Source organism: Eptatretus burgeri, chromosome 14 (assembly GCF_056783735.1).
Source record: "Eptatretus burgeri isolate ZD-2024b chromosome 14, Ebu_testis_v1, whole genome shotgun sequence".
Classification (NCBI taxonomy): Eukaryota; Metazoa; Chordata; class Myxini; order Myxiniformes; family Myxinidae; genus Eptatretus; species Eptatretus burgeri.
This window is the reverse complement of record NC_140974.1, coordinates 57,158,613-57,178,135: the sequence shown is the minus strand read 5'-3', so window position 1 is coordinate 57,178,135 and position 19,523 is coordinate 57,158,613. Positions and strand designations below refer to the sequence as shown.

Genomic DNA, 19,523 nt, shown 5'->3' with positions numbered 1-19,523 from the left:
TTTCATGGGATGGTGCAGATGTAACACATTTACCTTAAAGCTGCTTAGTCTCGATTTGATTCCCAACATGACTATAAACCGTCATCCTGGTGTTCCACGGGCATCAATGTGCATTCCGTCTCTCAGATGGACGTTAAACTGGGTGTCCCGTCTGCCAGCCTAAGTTAGTGGATGTTAAAGATCCTTCACGAAGAGTAGGTGAGCTATCGCCGGCACCCTGGATTACAAATTCCTTCTTGGACTCTGCTGGAAAGGCAATGGCAAACCACCGAACACGCCACTTCTTCGGCAGCACCGATGCTCTGTCTGCGGAGTGTGGATGGACATGAGAGAGAAATCTTGCACATTTGACATTATCACATCAAGATTATTGAGCAGAAAGCGAAGCTTTGTCTAAAGACGTTTATTATCGTTTTTAAGCAAAACATTTCTCACAATTCCGTGATACTGTAGTGTTATTAGGAGTTCAGTGTACTTTATAAGTTTGAATCATTTTCAGAACAGGGTTCTGTTCATATTTAACATCTCACCCATCTGGTCTTGTTTTTTTTTTTTATTCCCTCAATGTGATCTCTCAAAAAGTACTTCTTAAACATTACCCGTCACAACCGCTAATTTTGCAATGAAGGTTGTGTTAGCGGTAGCTCTGAAAGGATCAGGAGGATGGTAAAAAGAGTGGTAGGGTTGAAGGAGTTGGGGGCATGGGAGAAACATTTTGGTAGAAATTGGAGTAAAAAGGGTTGTGGAAGGGAGTAGGTAAAGATGAGGATGGTTATGGAAGGGGGAAGTTTAAGAAGTAGAGAGGTGATGTGGGGGGAGGGGGGAGGCAAGGGTGGAGAAGACTATGGAAGGGGGAGGCAGTGATGGTTATGGAGGGCATGGGAAGTAAGAACAACGACCGAAGTAGAAGAGCTTTTGCAATGCTTACCTTGTCGGTAAGACCCGTGCTCTCACCGGCTTATCAGGTTCAGAGCAGCAAGAATTATTACCCTGCATTGGATAGTAAGTAGTAAGAAACAGAGCACGAACTAGGACTCAGACAAAACAAAGACGTGCCAACAGCACCAGTATGAGCCAAATGGAAAATTGTGAAATTGTCAGCCAACAGTTCATCACTTCTACAGAAATGTTTAAAATGATGCCCAGGCATGTGCGCTGGATGTTGAGATATACATGTACTGTATGTACAGTGTGTTTACAATACACTGAAACAGATACCTCCTAAAGTTCACCGCTTGTTGGTGACGGTGGTGGTCTAGTAACAATTGGGCACGAGAAAGACAAAGGACACGAGGTCAACGCAATGGTCTTTACGTGTGGATGCAGCAACCATGCGAGCGGCCGCTCTCAGAGCCGATGTGGCGGCAAAGTCCATGCTTAGATCTCCATAAGATGCTCCCGGCCCCTGAGTCGTGGCCACACAAACGAATCCGAGTCCACAGAAGGTTCAGCGATGCCGGGCCTTGCCACGTGTTGGGGATGTTTCGATAAATCGCTGCTGCATCCACTTGCACGTCTGCATGATTGATCTATTCCACATTCTGTTATCACTGCTGTCCTTCACTCCCATTCTTGTCCTGCACATTCCATGCTCCTCGAGTCCATCTCCCTGGCTGCCCCTTCATGTTCCCATTGCGATTCGCATTCTCCTTCTGTAATCATTTAGTTTGGGCTGTTGGGAGGGGAATTGAAGGTCAAAGTACGTCATCAAAAGGAGCAGAGGCTGTTCAATTGGTCAGTCACATAAATGTTTGTGCAAGAGTAGACCCCCCCAAAAGCAGTTTGTGTAGAGGAAATGTAAAGTTTGGCTTTACTTGTCAGGTCTAAGACAAAAAAAAAACACTTTGTGGAGAAAACAATTTAAACAATGTGGAGGGAAGAGCAGAGCAATGCAATATGGAATATCAGGGAAATGCCCGCTGACTCGAAGGCAATGTGGACAAAATATCCGAACAATTAGATAACAAGCTACCTCCTAATATCCTTCAACAACTGCTATCAAGTCTGGCCTTACTGTTTGGCCACCATTGCTGAGCTGAGGGTTCTATGATTTGTATACATAATAAATACATGGCCCCTGATGTCTTTCACTGCCCAATAATGCACATATCAGACGTGTTGAAGGAACTTTTCTAGTGGAAGAATAAAAATGTGAGTCTGATGTGATGGAATCCAGGGCTTTGAACAGCTTTTCAAGCCAAACGAACCAGATGAATGGTCTCCAATTATTGGAGCTGACTTTAACGACATTTCACATAGATTTTGTGCCAATATTGTAATGGGGAAACATGTTTACCTCAATTGCTTTGTGGGCGGATTGAGTGCAAGGTTAAATGCCAGAAAGAATTTGAACACGTGTTTTTGGAGGTCAGGACAGGTGCCTATACATATGCATTTGGTCCTGGTCTGTGCGATGCGATTGGAAAGGGTCATCACGTCATTTCTGTAAAATATAAGATAATGGATGGAATCCACGGAATGTTGATCGAAACACAGTGCGAAGCAAGGATAAGCTGACGTTTCAAGTGCTAACCCTTTGTTGGAGCAAAGGAGGGAGCCGAGATAGGGGTGAAGGTTGATTATAGGGTGAAAGTAAGTCCGAAGCACATGCGTCAGTGCTACGTCAGGGGTCAAGGTGCACATTTAGTGGGAATGACTCATCTTGACACCTCACGAAAGGAAGGGTCAGGATTCTGGAGTTGAAAGTCAAAGGGACTGGGACTGGTAGAAAAGAGGGAATAATAGGGGTACAAAGAAGAAGTGGAATTTTTTTTTGGGGGGGGGGGAAGGCAAAGAGAGAAGAGAAATAAATAAATGTGTTCTTTTTTTTGGTTTTTTTTAAATGAAGAGAGAACAAAGGGGATAAAAAAAACAAAGGGAAGAGAGAAGAAAAGGAAGTAATGTCAATAAAATGAAATAAAGTAAAATCAAGTCCAAACAGGGAAAACAGAGGGGGAAGGGATTGAAGAGTTGTAAGAGACTGGAGGTGAAAGTGAATGAAAAGCGCTCATTAATCCCATGCGGAGCCAGCGTCCCTATACTGTAGATAAATAAGGCTTTGGTCTTTATGCTTTCTACTGTCCATTTTACTGAAATGGAAAAAGATATCGGAGATGGTCACATGACCGAATTAAGGTCTGGAAAGATTAAAATTTCAAGCCACCGGCTGGAGAGAGCTCTGTTATTGGTTCATACATCGATCAACTATTCACAGAAGGGATCGCCCGGTCTTCACCTGGTTTCACCATTGAAGAAAGTGCATGTGATTCCATAGATGACATTGCTGCGTAGTTGTGGTCGAATAGTGGTCTTTTTCTTTTTCTCTCTCATCTTTACTTTTCTCCCCTTTGTTCTCTCTCCTTGTTAGTCGTTTTAGTTTTTCTGTTTGTTTATTTATTTATTTATTTATTTATTTATAGTCTCTCTTTTCTTCCCCTCCCTTTTCCTGTTGTTGGTTTCCTTAATATTCCCCCTTTTCAACCAGTTCAAGTCCACTCGATTTTTAACTCCTGAACCCTGACCATCCATTCAATGAGGAGTCATAATGAGTCATTCCCACTCCACATGCACCCTGATCCATGACGTAGCACTGACACACGCACTTCTGACTCACTCCCACCCAATATGAATCTTTGCCCCTATCCCCTCTTCTTGTTTTTCCCGACCAAAGGTTAACGCCTGAAATGTCAGCTTCTCCTTGCTTCCCACCGTAGTAAGCATACTTTGGTCAACATTTTGTTGATTCCATCCATTGTTTTACTTGTCTGCCAAAGCAGACCAACACTAACTAGCCTTCACGATTAAAACTAGTTTTCCTTTCTGTTAGAGATAAGCACTTGTCAGTGGGGCATTTGCCAACAGGCTGTGGGTGTGGGAAGTGCAGGAATAATGCAGGTAGGGTAGATAGGGGAACCGCAGGCAGGTGGTGAAACAGGCATATGAACTACCATAGCAGTTGCACACAATAGGAACATCAGCAGCAGGCCGCAGAGGGTATCGATACAAGGCAAAGGGGGGTGGCAGGGTACAAGGTAGTGATTGTTGGTGGAGGATGGCGGTAGTGTGAAAGGCAATGATGGCAGCAGGAAGTTGCAGGATATAACGTTGTGATGGTGGTCAGTAAGGGAGGGGGGTGGAATTAGTAGGGTACTAAGTAGTGATGGTGGGGAGGGTACAAGGTTTGATTGTGGGGGGGGTGGAGTGGTGGAAGTGATAGGATCCAAGGTCACGATAGTGGGAGAAATGGAGAGTGGCATAGTACAAGGTGGTGATGGTGGGGAGTGTGTAGTTGTTACTTACACATACACTGGCTTTAACTGTAAGTGTGAAACTTTCTGTGGAGACTGGTAGGCTGTGTATGAATGAAATCCACCTATGAAATCAACTGACTCCACAGACGTAAAATAAGTACAAATATAGGGAAGTAAGACAGCACCAAATGGGGGGGGGGGGGAAGAGAAAGAACAAGAGGTGAGGCAGTGCTTATGGAGATTTCATTAATTTCTGCTCACAATCAAAACTGGAAATGGTGGATTTTGTCTGATATCACAATACCAAACGTCATTTTTCCTCTTTCTGGACTACGTTTGCTCTGTGCAGCTTTTGGGAACAGAAAAGTGTTTGCACTGAGTCTTTCAGTGGCACGAGATAGATATAAAAAGGAAGAGTGGTACATGGGTATTTGCTGGAAAATAAACCTGGACATACAAGTCCCAAAGTAAATACAGATGCACAAAAAGTCCCTAAAAAAAATATTAAAAGTCCCTAAAAAAACAAACAAACACGAGTACACCCGGCTCCCTACAGGAGCGACAGGAAGGGCCACATTATTAAGCCCTCTGTGTTATATATATTACAGTAGATTTAGGTTCGGGTCCTTTAGTCTGTGGGGGATGCGGTTAGCATTTAATGCCTCAAGAACGTTGGGTTTCCTCTCTTTCAGTTTAGTGTTAAACAGTAGCAACACTTGTTTAAAAAGGTAATCATTCGTGTTTGTAGTTTATAGCATTGTTAGTATTAAAATTGCTTTGTTATAAAATTCTAAGATTATGTTATTATCATTGGTGTTGTTATTAACTCCACCATTGAAGGGGTGGAGGTTATGTTTTCACTCCTGTCTGTTTGTTTGTTTGTCTGTCTATCTGTCTGTGAGCAAAATATCTCAACCAGATATGGACGGATGCGGACAAAACTTGGTGGATAGGTTGGATGCCTCATAAAGATTAAATTATTAGATTTTGGTGATTCTTCACCATTGAGTGATAGGGATAAAATGTGACAGGGAAATTTTTAAAAGTGATTCATAGAGATTTTAAAAAATTAACGCAATATCTCAAAAATTTGTGGACGGATTCGGATGAAAGTTGGTGGGCAGGTCAGGCGTGTGACCATGACAAATTGATTCGATTTTGTTGAAGATCCAGATCTGCATCAGGATACGAGAATAAAAAAAAATGGCTACAACCTCCATCGTGTGGCCCTTAGTTCACCTGTCAAGTTTGGTTGAGATGGGATAAGTAACGACCGAATGTATTGTGGTCAGACAGACAGACAGACAGACAGACACCGAACTGTGTATTTTAGTTTGATAATATTTGCTCATAGCATCAGAAACTTACTCATCACTGGGAATAATGTTTCAATTTTGCTAGACAATATTGGACATAGAAAAGGCCTATCATCTGTGCTGAGCTTTGCTTCATCGTCATCAAAAGGAGAAAGACTTTTTGACCCCCTTCATAATGTTTACATTAAAGATGAGCGATGAATGGTCTTTTGTATCCATTCACCTGAGTGATTATATATTCATCCCAATCAGGGTTGCACATCATTAAAATATATATATATATATATATATATATATATATATATATATATATATATATATATATATATATATATATATATATATTGTTGTGGTTACCAAATTCGCAAACCACCATTCAGGTCCCTTAGGTGAGGTATCTCGGTAAGTGCATGTGTAGTTAGGCCCAAACCCGTTGTCTAGTGGGAATACATGTCATTTATGCGTGCTGCGACTCTTCAGGATAGCCGTTTTTCTTTTACTATCTTTATTTTGGACCAACCGCCATGATCACAACCACAACATCAACCACCAACCACAACGCCGCTTCACCACAACCGCCACGACCTTCACGTCACACCTCGCAACCGTAGCATCGCCACCGTTCTTGCCCCGCTGTGGGTACCGGTGTTGGACTCGTGCAGAGCGCGCGTCGAACAGCGTGTACAAAATCACGGATTTTGTGCTTCAAAAACGGATCAAAAACGACACACGCCCACTTTTTGCCGTCCAATCGGTGAGCGAGGGCGAATTGGCCCCGCCTCCAGGACGATCGATATATGCAAATTTGTGGATCAAAAAGCCTTCACGCCCACTTTTTCTCGGGTCAATGGGGAGCGAGGTGAAAGGTCAAAGGGAGGGGGTCAAAGGCGAAGCTACGGGGGGATAAAAGGACCGTGTTCGTCAGAGTGAAGAAGGGGAGAGTCCAACGAGGAGAGTCCAAAGAGGAGTCCAACGGGAGAGTCCAAAGAAGAGTCCAACGGGAGAGTCCAAAGAAGAGTCCAGAGTCGGAGAGTCCAGAGGCGGAGAGGCGGCAGCGGCGAAGGCAGACGAGGGGTGCTCGCGTCGGTGCCGGGAGCTGCACGCCCGAGGGAGGCCGGCAGCGCGACCTGGCCGAGGTGGAGACGCACACCAGGGATAATAAAGATCCTCTATACCCCGAGCATCAGCAACCCCCTCCTGTTTCCCCCCGCGCTGAGATAGTGCGACCAAGGGGGCCCCTTTCCCACCCCCTGCCAGACACTGTCCGCGAGGCCCGCGGAGTGAGGCGCCATCGCCGCTCCGCGTCTCATCACCAGACGGGTAGGCGCGACCCGGTCTCGGCCTCAGGCCCGCCTCATTCTTGGGGGTATTCTTTTCCTTGGTTTTGGGTATGTGTTGTCGGCGCCGTCTGTGAAGTAGAATTGTATAAGTGTTGCCGTGTGCTCGGTAGTCGGTATTAGCTCTGCATTGTGTTTTCACTTTTATATTTGCTTTTTGTGTAAATGGAATTGTGTTTTTTTTGTGTGCTTTTGGTGGAATTGAATATGTGTGCTTCCCGTGTGCCGCGAATAAATGTGCTTTATTATTGAACTGTTCTCCCGCTTCACTTCGTCATTTCTCCCATTGAATCCCCATCTTGCTTCACGTAAAGGTTTGGTAGTGGGCTGAATACGCCCGATAATTAATCGAACCGTCGAGGTCGACGATAACACCGCTCGGTTATTCTGATAGTACGGAACGGGTCGCTTAAGTGGCCCGTGTCCGAAGTCGACCTGCGGCGAGGTGCGATCGCCCGGTCTACCCTCCGCGTGGGTACTTAGGTAGGTCGAATTCGGCGAGCAACCCTATCCCACGCGGGGGCTGATTGGCTCGATCGCGGTGAGACCGAAAGGTCCACCCGTGACTGGTTCCCGGCGTTAGTCCGAGAGGGTCACGACTGGATTGTCCGTCCGGTGGGCGACGTGCCGCGATTCGAGTTACGTGGCTGTTCGCACGCCGGCGGGCGCGAAGACCGCAACACTGGTGTCAGGTCGTGCGATACAAATTCATCGCCCTCCTCGCGGCACTGGTATCGGAGAACAGGAAAACGGGCTCTCCTGTCTCCGGCTAAATTCACGGGAATCGGTCCAGGGGTGAGAGAAGCGACCCCCGATTCCCTCCAAATTACGAGCGAGCTAAATTAACCCTTCACGAGAAGCAAGATGGCGTCTCAAGGCGAGCGGGAGCCGGGGGTATTAGAAATGTATATGTGTAATAATGTAGAGTCCATGGTCCAGGATGGAATCCCCGTGCAGGAAATGTTGATTGTGCAGGAACACGGACTCGCCCAACTGAACCCAGGGCCCGAGGTGGGTGCGGCAGCGGCCGCGGTGTATGACACCTCCCCCCCCTCTCCACCAAGACCCTTCCCCAACCCCTGCCGAAACGGCTCACTCAAGCGCACCCGACGTGGCCCAGCTATTCGCCATGCTGGCGGCAATGAACAAGCAAATGAATGAAGTGAAAACGACGATGGATGCGAATACACAACAAATAAACGAAAAAATGGATACATTCACAAACGAAATAAAACGCATGAAAACTAAAATGGAAACAAACATGAAGGAAGAAACGAAAAAGCTGCGGGGTGAGACGCAGAACATGGGCCGATGCCTGCAGGCGGGCATGAAGGCCGTGACAAAGGAAATAATAGTTGAGACAAGAGAGGTAAAGGGTGAAGAGTTGGCAGAGACACGGGAGATAGAAAAAATAGAGGAAAGACTACACGAGGAAGACGGGGTAAGTGACGCGCACACACACACAGAGGTCGTGGAGGATAATGGGGGTGAGCTCGCGGAGCGAGTAGGGACCCAGTGCGAGCACCTGGATGGCCTCCTCCAGGAACGAGGGGAGGGAGTCTGCCCCCTTGAGGCGAGTCACGACCAGGTGAGTTCGGTCGTGCTTTGCGAGGTCGAGGGGAGGAGTGCTGTGGACGGGTGCACGGAGAGCTTGGGGGGTGTAGAGGCCCCGGAGACCCTTGTGGGGACACAAATCCCCAGTGTGGTTGTCCCTGTGTGTGCGGTGCAAGGTGTGAGTGCGGCACCGTGTGTGGAAGCGACCCCGTGTGTGAGTGGTGTGGTGGCGATGGTGCCGGAGTACGTGCTTCCCAGCACGCCGTGTGTGGATGAGGCACGGAGTGTGAGTGAGGCACCGCGGGTTAGTGCCCCCGCGTGTGTGGGTGAGGCACCGTGTGTGGAAGAGACCGCGTGTGTGAGTGTCGCCGTGTGTATGAGTGAGGTACCGCGGGTGAGTTCCCCCGCGTGTGTGGATGAGGCACGGAGTGCGAGTGAGGCACCGCGGGTGAGTGCCCCCGCACGCGTGAGTGAACGGCCGTGTGCAAGGTCGCTGTGTGCAAGGGAGACCGTGTGTGTGAGAGAGCGGTATGAGAGGGAGATGTCGGTTGGCATGCGGGAGCACGCAGCCGCGTCTCCCCGTGTGAATGTGATGGAGTGGACTGTGTGCGTCGTAACACGCAGGTATGCGTGGGTGGAATGGCGACGACGGCGACATGGGAGGAACGAAAGCCGGGTAGCGGCTGTAGTTGTTTCGCGGACCGTACCGGGTTCACCCGGCAGTGAGCACGCGGTCCGTGCTGTGCAACGCACGAGACCGCCACGTGCTCGCTTGCGAAAGTGAAGTCCCGGTCCGGAAACGCACGCGGTGGATTTGCCGATCCCGCGGACGGACAAAGTTTAGGCAGGTAAACGGATTTGGACCGGACGGGTTCTCCACGCGATCGTGTGTGTTCAGCTCCAACGGGCAAAGCACATGTGTTCGCGTGGGGAACCCCTCGAGACGTGGGGCTTGTGTTTTTTTTTTTTGCGCACGGTGACGTCATGGCTGCACGTGTGGTTGGAATCCGGCAGGAGGGGTATCTCTGCCGGATGGTAGCGTCCAAGGAGGGACGAGGAACACGTGCAGCTGCATGACGTCACGGGCAGGTGTAAAGTGCGCGAGCTCTGAGTTGCCGCGCAGGTGCTGCGCATGAAAAAAAAAAAAAAGCAAGCCTCACTTTCGGGTGTACAGGATTCCTGGGCAAGGGGTGAAAGACCCCCTTACCCTGGGCACAGGATGGAAACTAGTTAGGGGGAAGGGTTAGCTTAGTTAGACCGACTTCATGGGGCAGGGGTAAGTTAGGGGGAAGACTCCTCATGGAGTCCGTGGAATGGATTAGGTAGAGGGATTTAGTGAGCTTTAGGATGGGTAAATAATTAATGGGATTATTTGAGACAGAGACAGACTTGTGGATGTGTAGAGTTGACATAGTTTAGCTACGTAGTGTTAAAAGGAACGTGCTATAGCTTAAGGGACGACGTGGGAGCACGAGTTAGTTAGGGGGTGCAGATAGAAGGATGGCAGAGTTCAGTGGTGTGTGTGTTGAAGAGTTGGTGAGTGAAGTGGAAGCATGTGCTTGGTGAGTGAGTGAGGCCAGCGGGTCTGTGTGTGTGGAGTGAATGGGGAATGCATGGTGCGATGAGTGATTGGGGGGAGGAGTGACTCCCGCCCAAGGGACCCCGGGGTCAGTATAAAGTGAGTTAGCTGGGTTAGTCAAATTGAAAAATGGATGTCGTTTTGTTGTTGGTGGGAAAGTAGGCTCGAGACCCATTTGGAGGGGTGCAGGAGCCCTGTTGACGGGCTTGGGAGCGTGGCTGCGAAAGGTGAGTATCGCTGAGTGGGTACCCCGGGCACCAGGCTAGTCGGCCGCGGTAGGCCATGGGCCCATGGGGGGCCGGGATAGAGTAGTGGGCACGGGTGCGCCTGCTTGGTGCGGGGGCCCGGGGCGCCATTAGCCGCGTGGGCAGTGTTGTGGGCACGGGTGACCCTCGGAAAGGGGCCCGGGAGGCCGGCCTGCCACGTGTGCGTTTCAGGGGAGGTGCCATGGGGGGCACTCCCCGGTGTTAGGGAGCTGGTAGGCTCGGAGGCAGTGTAGTGCCCGGGGGTGCCATAGCGGGAGAATCGGCAGAGGGTCGTGCCTGCCAAAGGGAGCCACGTGTCCCAGCCAGGAGACCGTGTGAGGGCACGGAGAGAAAATTGGGGGGCGAGGCCCGAAATTGTGAGGACACCAACACAGGCGACGGGAATCTGGGTTGTTAGAACCAATAGTTTAAGCGAGAGGCGCTTGTTGAAAGCCCCGGGGTAGTTGAGCAGTTAAATGGTTAGGGTAGATTAGGAGATGTACCCCTCCGCACCATCCATCCCCTCGCTGTCGTTGTGGGCCGCTGGACCCACTTTGGTTATAGATCGCCGAACTCTGGGGAGGCCATTCTGAGGCTTCGTTGGGCCACGACACAGGACGTTAGCTCTCCCTTATTCCCCTCCGGGAAGGGAACGTAGGGGTTGGGAGTAGGCTAGGTGACAGGATAGGTTAGCCGAACAAGGACGATAAAGGGGGTTAGGGGACGATTTATAGTGGGGAAGTAAAAATAAAAACAACAAAAAAATAAGTTGGGGCTAAATTGGGGTTTGACAAATTAAGGGAGTGGGTATGTACAGTGACAGGCAAAGGCGATAGGTTGGGAGGGAGACAGGTAGGTAGGTCCGAGCCCGCCCTCCAAGTGGCCAGCACCACCGCACTCCCTCCACCAACCTCCACTGAACGGCAAGAGCTGGCCAACTTCATCGGCTGGCCGTGTTTTGCTTCAAGGCGGAGGCCGGCCAACTTCATCGGCAGCTGTTGTTTTGCTGCAAGGCCTGTGCCATCGGCTGGCCGTGTTTGCTTCAAGGCCTGTGCCGGCCAGTTCATCTGCCGGCTGTGTTTGCCTGCAGCGGCCTTCTTCTGCGGGCTGTGTTGCCTGCACCTTTGCCATGCCATGCCCACTGCCCACGTTCACCAGCCCCGTTCAATTTTTGCTTTGCCCCCCCCCCCCCCGGTTCATTGCCATGTGCGCCAGGATCGTAAAAGCAACAGTTTGCAAGTTGCAAGAACTGCCCTGTTGGCAGCTACAACACGGGCCTGCAGTGGCGGCCCGTGCACCGTGTTTGTGTTCATGCATCCATTCGTTGTGCTCATTGCGTGTGCCACTTGAGCTGGCACGGAGACTACGTTTGTGCAGCCCATGCACCGTTGTGGTTCACTGCGTTCAGTTCAAAAGGGAAGGCCTTGGACTGCGTGTGAGCAGCCAGCCACGTTCCCTGTCACCTGCATTGTTTGAGCCAGAGACTGCATGCGGGCAGCCTGGCTCCCTGTTAACTGCTTTTCTTTTGCAGAGTTCAGTGATCCTGGGCCATGGTTTAGTGTAAAATTTGTAAGTTAAGGTTAAGATGTACTGTAAATATGAGTGCGCCCCCGGCATGTATGTCTTAGCGCCGGCAATTTTATTTAAGTCGTCCGTGTGAGTGAGTTTGTTTAGATACTTACGCAGCCCTCAGGTTATTTATTTTGGGGACACGAATACCATGAATGTCGCACTCAGGGATCCGTAGGTAAAATGTACTAGGGGAAAACTACACATGATGGCACACGAAAATTTGACGACTCGGGACGAGTCTGTAAAAAGGGGAGGGGGTAGTGTTGTGGTTACCAAATTCGCAAACCACCATTCAGGTCCCTTAGGTGAGGTATCTCGGTAAGTACATGTGTAGTTAGGTCCAAACCCGTTGTCTAGTGGGAATACATGTCATTTATGCGTGCTGCGACTCTTCAGGATAGCCGTTTTTCTTTTACTATCTTTATTTTGGACCAACCGCCATGATCACAACCACAACATCAACCACCAACCACAACGCCGCTTCACCACAACCGCCACGACCTTCACGTCACACCTCGCAACCGTAGCATCGCCACCGTTCTTGCCCCGCTGTGGGTACCGGTGTTGGACTCGTGCAGAGCGCGCGTCGAACAGCGTGTACAAAATCACGGATTTTGTGCTTCAAAAACGGATCAAAAACGACACACGCCCACTTTTTGCCGTCCAATCGGTGAGCGAGGGGCGATTTGGCCCCGCCTCCAGGACGATCGATATATGCAAATTTGTGGATCAAAAAGCCTTCACGCCCACTTTTTCTCGGGCCAATGGGGAGCGAGGTGAAAGGTCAAAGGGAGGGGGTCAAAGGCGAAGCTACGGGGGGATAAAAGGACCGTGTTCGTCAGAGTGAAGAAGGGGAGAGTCCAACGAGGAGAGTCCAAAGAGGAGTCCAACGGGAGAGTCCAAAGAAGAGTCCAACGGGAGAGTCCAAAGAAGAGTCCAGAGTCGGAGAGTCCAGAGGCGGAGAGGCGGCAGCGGCGAAGGCAGACGAGGGGGTGCTCGCGTCGGTGCCGGGAGCTGCACGCCCGAGGGAGGCCGGCAGCGCGACCTGGCCGAGGTGGAGACGCACACCAGGGATAATAAAGATCCTCTATACCCCGAGCATCAGCAACCCCCTCCTGTTTCCCCCCGCGCTGAGATAGTGCGACCAAGGGGGCCCCTTTCCCACCCCCTGCCAGACACTGTTCCCGAGGCCCGCGGAGTGAGGCGCCATCGCCGCTCCGCGTCTCATCACCAGACGGGTAGGCGCGACCCGGTCTCGGCCTCAGGCCCGCCTCATTCTTGGGGGTATTCTTTTCCTTGGTTTTGGGTATGTGTTGTCGGCGCCGTCTGTGAAGTAGAATTGTATAAGTGTTGCCGTGTGCTCGGTAGTCGGTATTAGCTCTGCATTGTGTTTTCGCTTTTATATTTGCTTTTTGTGTAAATGGAATTGTGTTTTTTTTGTGTGCTTTTGGTGGAATTGAATATGTGTGCTTCCCGTGTGCCGCGAATAAATGTGCTTTATTATTGAACTGTTCTCCCGCTTCGCTTCGTCATTTCTCCCATTGAATCCCCATCTTGCTTCACGTAAAGGGTTGGTAGTGGGCTGAATACGCCCGATAATTAATCGAACCGTCGAGGTCGACGATAACACCGCTCGGTTATTCTGATAGTACGGAACGGGTCGCTTAAGTGGCCCGTGTCCGAAGTCGACCTGCGGCGAGGTGCGATCGCCCGGTCTACCCTCCGCGTGGGTACTTAGGTAGGTCGAATTCGGCGAGCAACCCTATCCCACGCGGGGGCTGATTGGCTCGATCGCGGTGAGACCAAAAGGTCCACCCGTGACTGGTTCCCGGCGTTAGTCCGAGAGGGTCACGACTGGATTGTCCGTCCGGTGGGCGACGTGCCGCGATTCGAGTTACGTGGCCGTCGCACGCCGGCGGGCGCGAAAACCGCAACAATATATATATATATATATATATATATATATATATATATATATATATATATATATATATATATATATATATATATATATATATTATTACAATTCTTCAAGGTTCATAGATCAGCTTCTGCATATCCATCATTCATTACATGCAAGAGAAAGACAAGTTCCCCCACAAGATCTTGCTTTGTTTGTCTTTGGTCTGAATGACTCAAATTTCCAAATCTTTCATTTTCCTTTTACTTCTTCATTTTTCACAATCAAATTAAGTAATTTAGTTTAACAGGAGTGTTATGGAGAAGTGGCATTCATCTTACCAAAATTTGACTGACAAGATGGTGCATAGGTTTGGATTTGATTCTCGGTCTGACATTAAACTGTTGGGGTGGTGCTTCACCAGAAAGTGTGCTGTCCATCTGAAGGATTTTAAACTACGTGTCCTGTCTGCTGGTATTAGTTGGTGGACATTAAAGATCCCTTGGTTTCTTTCGAAAAAGTAGGTTAGTTATTGTTGGCACCCTGAATGAACTACAAATTCCTGTCACCTTCAATCAAATGTCAGACCGAGCCAGCCGGTTCGTGAATGACTGATTAAAAAACCTTTTGCTTTCCAACCCCCCAAGGAGGGAGGAATACTTGTAGCCATTAAATTTGAGAAAGTAGTTCTTATCAAAATTTCTCTTATGCTGTATTTGGCTTTAGTAAAGTAAATCTATAAATCTATATAATTCTAAACAGCTCTTAACATAGTGTTGTGGGAATGATGTTTAGGGGTTAATAAAAACAGTTTCGTAGAATGATAGTTATTTCTTGGCATTTCTTTAGATAAGCGTGGCACACTATTTGTTCAATAAATGTGTTGCGTCTGTTCAGTGAGATGTTTGTTTTCCCAACCCTAATGTTTTATCCTACCCTATTTAAACCTCTAGCTGTACGTTTTCAATGTTCTTTTGCTGTGTTTACATATATTTACAAAGCGCACACAAGAGCTTTGCAGCTCAAACCATCAGAATGTGCAGGTGTGGCGAATCTCCATTGAGGCACTCGGCGATAGCCTTGCCACAGCAGCTGAGATACCGAGCAAATCTGTATTGAAGAAGTTTGCAATTAGTGTCACCATGAGAGCTCATGCGGCCAGGCTTGAGGGCAGAACAGCAGTTAATGCAAGTGTGGTTGACAGTTGGGAGGAAGCTCACACAGAGAGACATATCTGCCGACGTAGCTGACGCAAAAGAGGCACAGTTGGGATGCAGCTCATGCGGAGAGACACATCTGCTGATGCAGCTGACGCAGAGGCACAGTTTAGATGCAGCTCACGCAGAGAGGTGGGCTGGCTGTTGCAGCTGCTTTTGAGAGAGACATGAAAGCTGAGAGAGGGCAATAACGCTGGAGGAGAGCACCTGAGATTGGCAGGAAGAGTCACTGGGTGTCCTGAAGCTGTGAACATTTATTTCCCCAAAGCAACGCGGGGAGCGACAGTTACGCCAGATTGTGCCAAAGAGCTCCCAATAACTCTGCTCCGGGACTCATACACATCTTTCCTATGGGTTTGAAAGCGACCTCTTGACATCATTGCTTGCACTGTAAACTCTGTATTGTATTCTTGTTGAGTGCATGAACAAGCCCTAAGATAAGAACCATCAAGAAATCTGCGACATTTGGTCTATTCGAGGGCGCTCCCGAATCAGTAAATAAATCTGGTTATAATCAGATTTATTTGCTGATCCATTGATATGTTTATTGCACACTGGTTGTTATTGCTCCATATCATCCTTCTCCCATGCCATTTAATCTATATAATAAAATAGTGTGTGTGTGTGTGTGTGTGTGTGTGTGTGTGTGTGTGTGTGTGTGTGTGTGTGTGTGTGTGTGTGTGTGTGTGTGTGTGTGTGTGTGTGTGTGTCAGTCAGTGTGTCTCCTCCATAATTCAAAAACCATGAAACCTAGTGGTCCAAAACTTTGTATGCATACTAAGGGAACTCCAAGGGAGTGAATGAATGAAAACTGGGTGTATGCGTAAATTTAAACACCCCTTTCGAACATAATTAAATGGCTTTATTAAATTTAAATAAAAACAGGCTTCATCCTTGGTCAGCCTGCATTCACCACACAGGTGTCTTAATCCACCATTTTGTTTCGGCCGAATACAAATTTGCCTTTCCTTGGAACCACAATGACCTCTCACGAACTAATTGAAGTATATAATCAAAATCTGTCTTCATATTTGAGGATCAGAACTCGTGGGCTAAATAAGTGTGGAAATCTGGAGTAAAATCTGAAAATCTAAAGAAATTACCGATTCTTAAATTAAGCATATATCTCACTTGTAATAGGCAAGGCTGTGCTCCCTCCTCCTCAATATATACACAAGAAAATGTGAAATTGCCATAGCATTAAACTTAACTTTTTATACTGTTCTGTTTTTCCCAAAGTGTAACTTAATTGAGTGCAACAAAAATAATTAAGCAGGTGAAGGCTCTGGCGGTATGAGCAATGGGCGTTGCGACTGCGGCTCGGTTCTCCATGGGAACGTCCCTGGAGTTAGGAAGGCAAAATAAATGGAGTATTACATTGAGTGAACTGTGAGTTCAAGAGAGAATTGAAAAATGTTTTCAGTGGCTACAAAGCAATGCATCCCCACACCACGGCAGGATGGCTGAGAGGTACATACACTCACTCTAAAGTCTAAACTATCTAGTCTGGGTTTGGAATGTTTCACCTCTTTGTGAAATCTGCTTTCATTTCGGATGTTATTTCATTAGGAGCTCTGAGCGATGTTATCTTCCATATTAAAAGTGAAGGAGAAGTTGTTTGTTTGTGACGCTACCCCTCTGAGCTCCCAAGGTTAATTGCGACAAAACCTTTTCATCATGATACACCTTACTAGGGGTTTTAAACAATCATTTTTTCACAATTCATAAACATGCGAGCCACCACCAGTCACGGGGAAGGAATGGGAGACCAGAGGGAGGGGTGGAGTGGGCGTCCGGAGGGACGGGGGTGGGGTGGGAAGAGGGAGGGAAATGGAGGGAGAGGGTGGAGTGGGAAGAGGGAGGGAAAGGATGGAGGAGGGAAAGGAAGTGGTGGGATGGGAAGAGGGAGGGGAAGGGGTGGTGGTCTGGAGGGGAAGGTGGGGGAGTCTGGAGGGGAGGGAGGGGAAGGTGTGGGGTGGGAGTCTGTATGGAGGGGGTGGGAGGAGGCTGGGGAAGGGTTGGGAGGAGAAAGGGGGACTGGGTGGGAGGAGGGACTGGGCATTACCTTTGCTTCTCCCCTTTCCTCTCTCTCCCCCATTCCTCACCACCCCTCCTCACTCCCCCACCCATCCTCACTCCCCCTCCCTCTTCTCTCTCTTCTCACTCTCCCTCTTCTCACTCTCCCATCGCTCCTCTCTCTCCCCTCCCCTCCTCACTCTCCCCTTTTCACTCTCCCCTCCTTAGTCTCCCATCCTCTCCCCCCTCTCTCTCTCTCTCTCTCTCTCTCTCTCTCTCTCTCTCTCTCTCTCTCTCTCTCTCTCTCTCTCTCTCTCTCTCTCTCTCTCTCTCCCCCTCTCCCCACCCCTCTTTGCTCCCCCTCACTCCCCCCGCTAGATACACACTCCCAACTAGTATTGTAACGTGACAAATAAGTCCGGGAATCTGCTTAGGGATGTGGACTTAGGTGGTGGTTGCAGTCGTTTTGACAAGACCCAAAGAACTCGGATCAGACTCTGTACCGGTCCCGTAGCTGTTACAATATTATAGAATAGTGATGCAGGAACATGATAGGGGATAAGTGGAGTAATATAGATCAGTTATGTCATTCATGCCTGTTTAGCTTAAGGAGAATGGTATCTATGTGGAAACGACAGGGAACGTGTCAAAGAATTTATCAGGCGTGATAATCGCAATTCCACTCTCCTCTAGATGTGTCTAAGCCCCACTCTTACCCCCTTCCTTTTAGATCCCCCAATCATCCATTTGTAATCTGTTCGAAATGTCTTCCATGACTGACACTCTCACTATCTCTCTCTGAAACGACAGTCTGGCAAACTCTCTGATCTTCTTTCTTAAAAGCCTGGTGTTGGCTTAACCATTAGGGTAAGTAGCTTAAGATCTTAGGGTCTTCAGTTAAAGCCCCAACCATTGAATTAACACCAGGTGTGTTGACTCAGCCTGTCATCTTTCCGAGGTCAGCAAAATGAGTACCAGCTTACTGGTAACAGGGCACAGCTGTAACAACAGAGAATAGCTGCATACAACTTATTTCATTGTATGCAGCCTGTGCCATCAGTGGCATAGCCACACCCACAGAAAATGATGCAGCCAAGCAACCACAGGCTGCATATAATTCAATAAATAATAATACTTTCTTAACAATGAAGTTCAGTCATTCAAACTCCGAGGTCTCACTTTCAGCCATGATCTTTCTTGGGTAAGCTACATTTCAAAGTTGGCCTCCAAAGCCAGCCACCGACTGGGCATTCAAAGTCCTTCCTTGGCTTACCTGAACTCCTATCCACCTTCAAGGCTTTCTTCCGCAGCTTGGTGGAGTACTGCTACCCCCTTTCGGCTAGCTCCCCTGCTTTGCAGCTTGCTCAACTTGATGTTATGGAAACCAAGGCTTTCATGATTATTGGAATCTCCCACGATGGTCACTCTTTCTTTTACCACCTCCTTTCTGCTCTTGTACCCTCTGCTCTTTCCATGCTTTCCCCCCACCCAGCCAAGGTTTCTAGAAGACACACACAGTCCACACCAACTCCTTTCTGGTGAGATTACTTAAATTCAGGATCACTGCTTACCTCCACTCATCTGTTACTCTTTTCCCCACCTGTGGAACCAACTTCCACATCCTCTTGAATCTTATTCTTCCCTCCAGGTTTTCAGGTAGGCTGTTCACTCCCATCTCAGATCATCCGCTATCCAAAACCATTATCATTTATACTCTCGTAAACCCCTCCCCTACCCCACCCCAATCCCTCCTCCTTCCAAGTTTTTGGTTTTCCCTCATGGGAGTTTCCTTCTGTATCCATCCTATCTACCCCATGCATCCTCTCCTGCTCCTCATTCCTCCGCATACCCATTGTTTGTCTGCTTCCCTCTGGCTTGGCTTTTGGCTCTGTTGTTGATGTTTCCCCCATCTCTTTGCTGTTCCTTTTGTCCCGTTGCTTCCTGATCCATTCAGTGTATTAGTACGAACTCTTCCACGAGCATCGACTCTGTGTACAAAAAAAAAAGACGGCCCAGGCCCGCATGGGTAGGTTCATGATCCCAGCATGGGTAGGTCCAAGGCCATTGGAGTTTTGGTGCCAATCCCATTAGGGGCTCATCAAATGTGATAGTGCTCTTTAGGTTTCGCTCAGCCCAAGTATTAACAAACGAAAAACCTATCGCATCGGCAGAATCTAGTTACAGTTATCTGTGAGCCAAAAACTGAAGCAAAGATCTGTTTGGCTTTCCCGGCACATATTGCACGGTCTCTTTCAGCAGTTTGCACGGTCTCCCAAAATATAAAAATAAAAAATTATTAAAAATCTTTGTTTCAAGGGTTTATCCAATTTGGTCACATGTAAATCAAGAATTAGTGATGAGAATTGAGCTCTTTATTTAAAAGTTTACAGCTGTAATAATATTGTCTGTAAATACGACAAACGTTATAAAATAAGAGGCGGAAGAGGCACGTGTTAGCATTGCCTATCAACCATTTCAAGTGTAAGCTCCATTGTCTTGTGCCATGCCACCCGCATGAGCAGACCGAAGCTGCACCG

General features: G+C 48.4%; 1 protein-coding gene across 4 annotated transcripts in view; it reads right to left on the bottom strand.

The window, feature by feature from the left end:
* Window positions 1-388: 388 nt before the first annotated feature.
* Window positions 389-19,523, bottom strand: part of LOC147013299 (sodium/potassium-transporting ATPase subunit beta-1-interacting protein 3-like) — a 198,008-nt gene continuing 178,873 nt past the window's right edge. For 2 of the 4 annotated variants that reach the window (XM_085855003.1, XM_085855004.1), the window contains exon 6: window positions 389-1,672. In XM_085855003.1, coding sequence (XP_085711129.1) covers window positions 1,622-1,672 — 51 coding nt within the window. In that variant the 3' untranslated portion in view covers window positions 389-1,621. Of the gene's footprint in view, window positions 1,673-4,295; window positions 4,385-19,523 lie in introns of those variants that run through there. The other 2 variants (XM_085855001.1, XM_085855002.1) reach the window with 2 other exon arrangements.